Genomic DNA, 11,129 nt, shown 5'->3' with positions numbered 1-11,129 from the left:
CCCAGGCACCAGGCCCAGTTTGACCTAGGAGGGCTTGGAGGAGCAGCCAGGCCTGAGGGGAGGGCGTGCACCCCGCGCGCCCCAGGCCTCAGGAGGGCTGGGAAACAGGGGGGGGCAACCCAGACCCAGGCCCACACCCCCAGCGGCCCTCTTCCTGGTCCCCGAAGGCCGCGGCCCAGATGCAGGGTCTGGGGCGTCTAGGTCTCCCTGTGACTCCGCTTAACCCTCAGCCTTAACTCCTCGCGGGGGGCGGGGGGGCACCGCCCAGGGGGTGCTTCGCTCCAGGGGGGGCACCGCTCCGGGGGGGGCGCATCACTCCGGGTATCACTGCCCCGAGGGGCGCATCACTGGAGGGGTGAATCACTGGAAGGGGCCATCACTTCGGGGTCACAGCTGCGGGGGGCCGCATCCCTCCGGGGGAAACCAACGGTCTCAGGGCACCGCCCCGGGGGCGGGGCACCGTCTCCGGGACGCTTCTCCCGGCGGGACTCGTCGCTCCGGGGGTTCCGCCCTGGGGACACATCGCCCCGGGGGGCGTATCTCTTCGGGGGCACCGCCCTAGAGGCGCATCTCCCGGGAGACCTCAGCCGCACAGATCAGGTACTCCTCCGGGGGGCGGGGCGCCGTCTTGGGGGCGGGGCCTCGCCCGGGCGCAGGCGCGCAGGCCCGCCCTCCCGCGCCGCGCTTGGATTGGCCGCGCACGCGGGCAGGGCCCGCGGGGCATTCTGGGCCGTCCGCTCCCGCCGCCGCTCGCCATGTCCGGGTCCCCGGTGAAGCGGCAGAGGATGGAGAGCGCGCTGGACCAGCTCAAGCAGTTCACCACCGTGGTGGCCGACACTGGCGACTTCCACGGTGAGGCTGCGCTGGCCCCGAGCTCCGAGAGAGGGGCTTCGTGCGCGCCGAGCGCCGGCCGGCCCCGGGGTGAGGGGAGGCGGGGCGAGGTGCAGGGGGCGCGAGCGTGCGAGTGAGGGGCGGGGGCGGGCCGGGCCACCAGGCCTCCCTGGCCGCGAAGTCGGCCCCGGTTCTCCTCGGCGCCTCTTACCCGGTCCCTCCGCTCCCTTCTCCCTCGCCTCCCGCGCTCTTCAACTCGGCTCCCTCCTTCGCCCCCCCATTCCCGGTACCCCTTCTCTTTCGTCCCCCGCCCCCGGCCCCCTGTTCCTGGTGCCCCGATCCCTCTTCGCTCTCCGCCCCCGCGTTTCCCGCCCTCCTTCTCCCTCGCTCCCCGCCCTCGGCGCCCATGCCCAGCCCCCCTTCGCCTTCGGCCCGGGGCCGCCGTCCCCTCCGCGCTGCTGGTAGCTCGCGGGAGCCCGCCGTGAGCCGCCAGTGCGTCAGTGTCCAAATGCTTTGATTTGGGGAGAGACTCCAGGTCCGCCTTGGAGCTGCGGACCGTTTGTGGTTACACGGGGTAGTTTTGTTGCGCGAATGTTGACCGCTGAGCAGGAACATGAGTTAGTTCTGGGCCCAGAAAGACCAGAAACTGCGAATGACACCACCTGCTTTTGAAACCTCGTGTTGCACACACTTTCCACCCCTACCCAGGGGACAGCTGAGCACGCTGGTGCCTGCGGCCGGGTGCGGGCCAGTTAGACGTTCACCACGTTGGGCCAAGGAGCTGCGGGGATAAAACCCCATGCGCCGAGGAAAGCAAAGCTTGTCCCAGATTTAGATTTTCCTGGCTTTGAATCATGTTCCTTGGAGGCAGCAGGGGGACTTAGCTTTTCCTCCCTCTGCAGTGGAAACCCAGACTAGGTGAACCTCCATTCTGTTAGGCTATGAACAATTAAGATGTTCAGGAAGATCATGAAATTCTCTGGGTGTGAGTGCTGTGGGGCACACAGTACGGAAGGGACTTCCTCTCTTTTCTGCTTTCTCATGGTGACTTGAGAAACAGGCTTTAATTCCTCTTTGGTAAGAGTAAGTCTTTATCTAGCAGAGCCTAGGAGAGTGAGTAAGCATGTTTAGCTGCTTCAGTGTAAAAGCTGGAAACAGTGATCGGCTTGAGTCCAACCTGTACTTTAAACCATCTGCCAGAAGGTCCCCGCCTGGTCAGAGCTGGGGGCCCTGGGAGATTCCAGCTCCTGCTCACCCGGGAGGCCACGGTCTTCTTTCTACCCCCTCCCTGCCTCCCTGATCCAGGCCTCTGGCAATGACATCACTAGGATAGAGGGTGCTGGAAAAGTAGCTGCATGTATTTCTGCACCTTCTTAGCATGGAATATTTCCCATCTTTGTGAGTTGACAAAGCCCTGGTCTGTATTGTTTCCTGTCGGGTCTCACCAGGCAGCAGCCGCGGGATGGCTGGTCTTGTTACACCTTCTGTCAGTGTAGGGCCAACAAGGCGGGAGGGGTCCTGAGGAATGCTTGCTTTTTTTTTTTTTCCCCCCTGTTTCTTTTTAGAAATATCTAAACCCAAGTGCTGACATTTAAGATTTCTAAGTGAGGGCTTCCCTGGTGGTGCAGTGGTTAAGAATCCACCTGCCAATGCAGGGGACACGGGTTCGAGCTCTGGTCCGGGAAGATCCCACATGCCGCGGAGCAACTAAGCCCGTGAGCCACAACTACTGAGCCTGCGCTCTAGAGCCGGTGAGCCACAACTACTGAAGCCCACGCGCCTAGAGCCCGTGCTCCGCAACAAGAGAAGCCACCACAATGAGAAGCCCACACACCGCAACAAAGACCCAACACAGCCAAAAATAAATAAGTAAATAAATTTAAAAAAAAAAAGATTTCTAAGTGAATGTTAAGAACTTTATTAAAAAATACATTTGATGATAACGTGTATCCATAAATCTTACATAGTTGTAAATTTGTTTTTTTTTTTGTTTTATTTTTATTTTTTGGCCGTGTCGCCTGGCATGTGGGATCTTACTTCCCCGACCAGGGATCGAACCCACGGCCTCCTACATTGGAAGTACAGAGTCTTAACCACTGGACTACCAGGGAAGCCCCTGTAAATTCGGTTTGTGGTCACTTTATGAACTGAAGGTTCTTATCTTCGGGGAGTCGTGGGCCTCTTTGAAAATACAATCAAAGCTGTGGCTGCTCTTCCCAGAATGATGCCCCACACCTGGTTTTGCATTCAGTTTAAGGGTCCGTGGAGTCTGCAGTCCATCTGTCGACCCCAGATAGGTCTTGGTTTTGTTTGTTTGTTTGTTTTTAATAAATTTATTTATTTTTGGCTGTGTTGGGTCTTCGTTGCTGCACGCGGGCTTTCTCTAGTTGTGGCGAGCTGGGGCTACTCTTGGTTGCGGTGCGCGGGCTTCTCATCGCGGTGGCTTCTCTTATTGCAGAGCACGGGCTCTAGGCGCGCAGGCTTCAGTAGTTGTGGCACACGGGCTCAGTAGTTGTGGCTCACTGGCTCTAGAGCGCAGGCTCAGTAGTTATGGCGCACGGGCTTAGTTGCTCCACAGCATGTGGGATCTTCCCGGACCAGGGCTCGAACCTGTGTCTCCTGCATTGGCAGGCGGATTCTTAACCACTGTGCCAACCGGGAAGCCCCCTTGGTTTTGTTTTTAATTTTGCTAAAAGTCAGCTTTATCAAGGTATAATTTTATATGATGAAAGGCACCATTTTCAGTGCATTACTCTGGGTTTTAACACATCTGTGTAAGTTCTGCTCCAGAGTACTTTTTCTTAACTTGTCATTTTGAAATAATTATAGACTTTTAGGAAGTTGCAAAATTAGCCCATAGAGTCCCATGAATCCTTCACCCATTGTCCCCCAGTGGTGACATTTTGTGTGGCCGTGGTGTGACATCAGAACCAGGAACTTGGCACTAGCATGACACCGTGAACAGGCTTCAGGCCGGCTCCATGTCCACCGGTTTCCACCTGCACAGAGGAGGGGGCATACCCTGTGGCGGTTTTATAGTGCATAGGTTCTTGTAGCCACCAGGACGGGTAGGACACAGCTGTTCCCCGGCCACAGAGACCTCCCTCGGCCCTGAGAGCCGCCCCCCTTCCCTGTTCCCGTTCTCCATCTCTGTAGTTTGTCATCAGAAGATACTCTGACGATACTAACTTGCCCAATCAGCTTACTGAACCAGCTAAGCCTGGAAGCTGAGGGTGGTGAACCTGAGCTCTGCGCTACCCCGTGAGCCTGGGCCGCAAGACTCCGTGCACTTCCTGGCCTGGTTACCAAGAAGGGGCTAGTGTGGTAAAGGAGAATGCAGACCTGGGTGCCCACGCTGTCGGGCAGCCACCTCCCTTCTTGCTCCGGCGCTGGGCGGCCCTGGGCCCTCGGCACATCTGCTCCCTGACTTCAGTCTCCGTCGCTTTCTCATTGTGCACGCAGCTGCCTCTTGGCCAGCCTTCCGTGTGAAGTGCGGCCACACCCGGGCTCAGAAGACTTGCTGGACTCTGTTTACATGTTTAGGGCTTACAGGGGTTGGCTCGGGTTGCTGGCTGGAAGCGAGCACTCCACTTACTTCCCTGCTTTCCACAATTATTTCCCTAGCCATCGATGAGTACAAGCCCCAGGATGCCACCACCAACCCGTCCCTGATCCTAGCCGCGGCGCAGATGCCCGCCTACCAGGAGCTGGTGGAGGAGGCCGTCGCCCACGGCCGGAGGCTGGGCGGGTGAGTGCGGGTCCGGGCAGCAGCCCTCAGCTGGTCTGGTCGCTTCCCTCCCTCCCTGAGTTTAGTTCTCAGGTGTCTTAGACTCAGGGAGGGAATGCTGTCTGCTTTCCTGTTTCTTTTTGTCAGGAAAGAAATAGCCGACGTGTTATTTACACGTAGCAGGCAATACCCATTGTGCGTATACAGTTCGTTGAGTTTTATTTGCAGGAACATGTAGACACCACCCCAGAAGTCCCTCCCCGCTTTTGCAGTCAGTCTCCCCAGCCCTGGCGACCGTGGACCTGCTTTCTGGCGTTTTGTTATGTTTTAGCAGTTCTGCTGGAGTGAGATGCATTAAGTGCACTGTCCGATTCAGTCTGGTCGGTTTATGCAGTGGTGCAGCCACAGTCACAACCCAGTCCTGGAGCCTCTGCACCTCCTAGAAGGTTCCCCGGAGCCTCTGCCAGCGAGCGCAGACCGGCTCTCCTCTCCGTAGATCGGCCTTTGCTGGAGCCTCTGCACCTCCTAGAAGGTTCCCCGGAGCCTCTGCCAGCGAGCGCAGACCGGCTCTCCTCTCCGTAGATCGGCCTTTGCTGGAGCCTCTGCACCTCCTAGAAGGTTCCCCGGAGCCTCTGCCAGCGAGCGCAGACCGGCTCTCCTCTCCGTAGATCGGCCTTTGCTGGAGCCTCTGCACCTCCTAGAAGGTTCCCCGGAGCCTCTGCCAGCGAGCGCAGACCGGCTCTCCTCTCCGTAGATCGGCCTTTGCTGGAGCCTCTGCACCTCCTAGAAGGTTCCCCGGAGCCTCTGCCAGCGAGCGCAGACCGGCTCTCCTCTCCGTAGATCGGCCTTTGCTGGAGCCTCTGCACCTCCTAGAAGGTTCCCCGGAGCCTCTGCCAGCGAGCGCAGACCGGCTCTCCTCTCCGTAGATCGGCCTTTGCTGGAGCCTCTGCACCTCCTAGAAGGTTCCCCGGAGCCTCTGCCAGCGAGCGCAGACCGGCTCTCCTCTCCGTAGATCGGCCTTTGCTGGAGCCTCTGCACCTCCTAGAAGGTTCCCCGGAGCCTCTGCCAGCGAGCGCAGACCGGCTCTCCTCTCCGTAGATCGGCCTTTGCTGGAGCCTCTGCACCTCCTAGAAGGTTCCCCGGAGCCTCTGCCAGCGAGCGCAGACCGGCTCTCCTCTCCGTAGATCGGCCTTTGCTGGAGCCTCTGCACCTCCTAGAAGGTTCCCCGGAGCCTCTGCCAGCGAGCGCAGACCGGCTCTCCTCTCCGTAGATCGGCCTTTGCTGGAGCCTCTGCACCTCCTAGAAGGTTCCCCGGAGCCTCTGCCAGCGAGCGCAGACCGGCTCTCCTCTCCGTAGATCGGCCTTTGCTGGAGCCTCTGCACCTCCTAGAAGGTTCCCCGGAGCCTCTGCCAGCGAGCGCAGACCGGCTCTCCTCTCCGTAGATCGGCCTTTGCTGGATGTCAGGTTAAATTTTCATCCGGGCGAGACTGCTCAGCTGACAGTGAGCCTGCGGGGATCAGTGACCCCTGGCAGGAGCCACGCTGGGCTGGCCTGTCCCTTTCTGGCGGTCCTGTGTGCTGAGGTCAGGCGGTGTGCGGGTGTGTGTGTGACGGCTGCTCCATGCACTGGGCCGCCCTGCCCCCACCATGCGCCCCCCCCCCCCCCCAATCCTGGCTGCTTCCCTGTCCCTTCTTGGTATTCCTGGAATTGGTGACAAGTTGGTGCCCTTAGTGATCACCAGACTGGCCCTGCTCCCGTGTCCAGCCCGTGACACGCGGGCTGGAGATCTTTCTGGTCCGTTTTGGAACAGCATCATGTACCTTACTCATCTGCCCAGGCAGCTTCAAAGAGGTTGGAAAGACTGTTTTGTTCAAGTCCCCAAAGATGAAGGGGTTCAGTTTGGGAGGATGAAAACGTGGAGAATGGAAGGCAGGGATGGTTGCACCACAGTGTGCCCCTAACTAGTCACTTAAAAATGGTTAAGATAGGGCTTCCCTGGTGGCGCAGTGGTTGAGAATCCGCCTGACAGTGCAGGGGACACGGGTTCAAGCCCTGGTCCTGGAAGATCCCACATGCCGTGGAGCCACTAAGCCCGTGTGCCACAACTACTGAGCCTGCGCTCTAGAGCCCGCAAGCCACAACTACTGAGCCCGCGTGCCTAGAGCCTGTGCTCCGCAACAGGAGAAGCCACTGCAATGAGAAGCCCGCACACCGCAACGAAGAGTAGCCCCCGCTCGCCACAACTAGAGAAAGCCCGCGCACAGCAACAGAGACCCAACACAGCCAAAAAATTAATTAATTAATTAAAAAAAACCCCCAACAAACCTCATTTAAAAAAAAAAAAAAAAAGGTTAAGATGGGGCGAGTTCCCTGGTGGCTTAGTGGTTAGGACTCTGCAGTCTCACTGCCGTGGCCCAGGTTCAGTCCCTGGTCGGGGAACTGAGATCCTGCAAGCTGTGTGGCATGGCCAAAGTTAAAAAAAAAAAGGTTAAGATGGTAAGTTTTATGCTATGTGTGTTTTGCCACAATTAAAAAAAATTATTTTAAGAAAAAAGATGGAGGGAAAAGAATTTGGGAAATGAATAACAGAATTTGTTTTGTAGAATCCTGTGCATTTAAATCTAACAAGCTTCTAACCTAATTTTTTCCCTGGAATTTCAGATCACAAGAGGAACAGATTACAAATGCTACTGATAAACTTTTTGTGCTGTTTGGAGCAGAAATACTGAAGAAAATTCCAGGCCGCGTATCCACAGAAGTGGATGCAAGGTAAGGACGCAGGGCTGACAGGTGACGTGGGCCGAGGGCAGCAGCTGCTTTTCAGTCCGTGGCTCCCCACGTGGCGCCCAGGTGCTGCCGTGGCCGCTGATCCCCGTGAGCTGCTTGCCTCCGGCCCCTGCTCGAATATCAGTCCTGCTAAGCTGCTCCGAGCCGGGCACGCCACGCACCCCCTGGCTGGCTGCTGGGCGCCCCTGTCATGGCCCCGCCCCCGCAGGCTCTCCTTCGATAAGGATGCTATGGTGGCCCGCGCCCAGCGCCTCATCGACCTGTACAAGGAGGCTGGGATCAGCAAGGACCGGATTCTGATAAAGCTGTCGTCCACCTGGGAAGGAATCCAGGCTGGAAAGTAAGTGTACCCGTGAGGAGGGAGCTGGTGGGGACTCTGCCCGTCCCGGGTGGGCCTCGGGGAGCAGGCCCCGTGCGATGCCACACGTTGTCCTCATGTCGTCTTCCATGTACAGAACATAAGTCGTTTCCCAGCAGCTGTGCTCAGTGCGGAGGAGGTAGAAGCAGGTGCAGACAGGGAGCTGCTCTGGCGCCGCCCCCCCCCCCCCCCACTGCAGGGCCATGCTCGGCTGTCCTGGGAGCGCCCCTTGTGCACCAGCGGGGGCCCTGTGTTATCTGTTCCACTCCTGCAACCTTCTGCCTCTGGACGCGCCTGTTCTGGACTCGTCCGCGTGATGGAATCGCGCAGTACGTGGCCTTTGTGTCTGGCGTCCCTTGCTGGGCATGTGTTCAGGGCTCACACGTGCCGCGCGTGTGTCGGGGCTGCATTCCTCTTAAAGCTGTTGTTCGCCCGTGTGTATACACTGCATTTTCTGCGTCCGGCCTTCAAGGCGCGTGTGGTTGTCCTGCCTTCGGCGCTGTCGAGGGTAGTGCTGCTGTGAGCACGTGTGCTCGAGCTCTGCTGCCATCTCTGGTGGGCACACACTGGAGGGCGGAGTTGCTGGTGCTATGGTCATGGTGTCGGCCATCGAGGCTGCCCCGTGCCCCCTCAGCTGCACTTCGTGACCACCTTCCTGCGGCCAGGCAGCAGAGGTGCCTCTGGAGCTGTCCGTTGGGACAGGGACACAGCTGTTGCAGAGTGGGGCCGGGGCCCTGTTCTCACGGTCGACCCCAGGACGTCACGTGGGTGACTGACTTTCTGCAGGGTGGCCCAGAAGGGCGAGGGGGAGCAGTGGGGCCGGGAGGCCGCGGGCTCTGGGCGGGACCGAGGCAGGATGGCGCTGTGGTCGGAGGTGATGACGTGACGAGGTGAGGGACCGGGTCTGTGGCTCTCAGGGAACCTCTCGCCTTTGTCCCTGTTTTGAATTGTCGGTTTGATGAAGGAAGTTCTGGTCACCCACAACTCACTAGCCAGAGAGAGAGAGCCCTGGTGAATGTTCCAGAGTTTTTTTGGGTTTTTTTTTAGTGAAACGAACTAATTTCAACTCCACACATTTTTGTTTTTAAATATCTATTTATTTATTTTTGGCTATGCTGGGTCTTTGTTGAGGCCTGCGGACTTCTTAGTTGAAGCATGCGTGCAGGATCTAGTTTCCCAACCAGGGATCGAACCTGGGCCCCCTGCATTGAGAGCGTGGAGTCTTACCCACTGGACCACCAGGGAAGTTCCTCCAGAGTTTTTTGGAGGGTTTTTTGTTTTGTTTTGTTTTTGAATTATTTTATTTATTTTTGGCTGAATTGGCTCTTTGTTGCGCGTGGGCTTTCTCTGGTTGTGGCGAGCGGGGGCTACTCTTTTTTGTGGTGCACGGGTTTCTCATTGCGGTGGCTTCTCTTGTAGACGAGCACAGGCTCTAGGCTCGTGAGCTTCAGTAGTTGTGGCACACAGGCTCAGTAGTTGTGGCTCGCAGGCTCTAGAGCGCAGGCTCAGTAGTTGTGGTGCACAGGCTTAGTTGCTCCACGGCATGTGGGATCTTCCCGGACCAGGGCTCGAACCCGTGTCCCTTCCGTTGGCAGGCGGATTCTTAACCACTGCACCACCAGGGAAGCCCCCAGAGTTGTTCTTAACGAGGGTGGGGCGACCCTGTTCCTGCCTTTTCGGTTACTGAATCTCTCGCTGTGTCCCCGCTGCTCATGCCGCCCTCCCCCCGCCCACAGGCAGCTGGAGGAGCAGCATGGCATCCACTGCAACATGACGCTGCTCTTCTCCTTCGCCCAGGCCGTGGCCTGCGCCGAGGCGGGGGTGACACTCATCTCCCCCTTCGTGGGCCGCATCCTCGACTGGCACGTGGCCAACACGGACAAGAAGTCCTTTGAGCCCCTGGAGGACCCCGGTGAGTAGCACTCTGAGGCGGGGGCGGAGGCCGCGCCGTCAGCTCCTGGCGGCGGGCGTGGCAGCTCCAGGCATGTCCCCCCAGGAGTGAATAGCGTCACCAAGATCTACAACTATTACAAGAAGTTCGGCTACGAGACCGTCGTCATGGGCGCCTCCTTCCGCAACACGGGCGAGATCAAGGCCCTGGCAGGCTGCGACTTCCTCACCATCTCACCCCAGCTCCTGGGGGAGCTGCTCAAGGACCACAGCAAGCTGGTGCCCACGCTCTCGGTCAAGGCAGGTAAGAAGCCCCCCCGCCCCGCTCAAGGCCCCCATGGGGACACCGGTGCCTCCGTCACCTGAGGGTGTGGAGCCTAGAGCCGCAGGGCCAGCCTGCACTCACCTGCTGTCCAGCCCACCTGCCATGGGGGCCGCGCCAGGCAGGGGCCTTAGGGCGGCTCTGAGCCCAAGGCCCCGGCGCGTGCTCTCCCCCAGCCCAGGCCAGTGACCTGGAGAAGGTCCACCTGGACGAGAAGGCCTTCCGCTGGCTGCACAATGAGGACCGCATGGCTGTGGAGAAGCTCTCGGACGGGATCCGCAGGTTCGCCGCGGATGCTGTCAAGCTGGAGCGGATGCTGACGGTGAGAGCCCAGGGTTACGGTCGGGAGGGGCCTGGCCGGGGGGGGGGGGGGGGGGGGGGGAGGGGACGGCACACCGGCTCACACACCGCCCGTCTCTAGGAACGAATGTTCAGCGCGGAGAACGGAAAATAGCTTGGCACCTGAGGCTGGACCGCAGATATGCCGCCGACCTTGAATTGGGGCCTAATTGCACATGCATTGCGACGAATCTTGGATTTTTTTACTAATCGGAGCGGGGATGAATCACAGATTTCCGATTTTATGTAAAATTCTGCTCAGCGCATTAAAGGCGTCACTTTTCGTTCCCGTGTGTGCCTCCTTTCCCCTCCGCTGGCTGCAGCCTGGCCCGATGGAGGCAGGGTTGGGTCAAGAGCCCCCTGGGGGCCTCCAGGCAGGGGTGACAGCCCCTCACCTGCTTCTGGGAGCCTTGACACAGAAGGCGGGGACCCGCCTGAGCACTTCCTCTGTGTCTGGAGCCCGACGGCCCCGGGGCTTGTAGGCTGTGCTTGCGGAGTTGGGTGGGAGGGTGCCAGGGGCCCTCTGGAGCTGTGCGCGGGCCGGGCCCACAGAGAGGAAGGAGCCTCTGCGTCAGAGCCTCCTGCTGTCGGGACGGCCCCCATGCCCCTGAGCCTCTCCACGCTGCCCTGGGGCGGAGGCACAGCCGGGACCTGCCACAGGCCCCGGGTTCCTGTGGGGCGATGGCGCCACCTTGTGGGGACAGCGTAGCGTGTGCTGAGCAGGGCTTCCAAACCTCAAACCCCGAGCAGAGGCAGGGCACAGCTTGTGAAGACACTTTACTTGCACCCTCTGGACTTCTCAAGCGACAGGTGTGCTGCACTGGGAAGGGGTTGGTGGGGGGGCGGTGATGGGTGGTCCACAGGGGAGCCCCTTC

The 11,129-nt window shown here is 59.2% G+C and overlaps 1 protein-coding gene across 1 annotated transcript; it reads left to right on the top strand.

Annotated features, from left to right (window-relative positions):
• Window positions 1-708: 708 nt before the first annotated feature.
• TALDO1 (transaldolase 1) lies at window positions 709-10,538 on the top strand. Its single transcript, XM_061202323.1, has 8 exons — window positions 709-852; window positions 4,456-4,579; window positions 7,220-7,327; window positions 7,554-7,685; window positions 9,440-9,615; window positions 9,700-9,897; window positions 10,092-10,237; window positions 10,337-10,538. Exons 1-8 carry the CDS (start codon window positions 756-758, stop codon window positions 10,367-10,369), a joined length of 1,014 nt encoding a protein of 337 aa, XP_061058306.1. The 5' UTR covers window positions 709-755; the 3' UTR covers window positions 10,370-10,538.
• The last annotated feature ends 591 nt before the right edge of the window (window positions 10,539-11,129 follow it).

Source organism: Eubalaena glacialis, chromosome 10 (genome assembly GCF_028564815.1).
Source record: "Eubalaena glacialis isolate mEubGla1 chromosome 10, mEubGla1.1.hap2.+ XY, whole genome shotgun sequence".
NCBI lineage: Eukaryota > Metazoa > Chordata > Mammalia > Artiodactyla > Balaenidae > Eubalaena > Eubalaena glacialis.
This window is presented reverse-complemented; position numbering and strand designations above follow the sequence as displayed.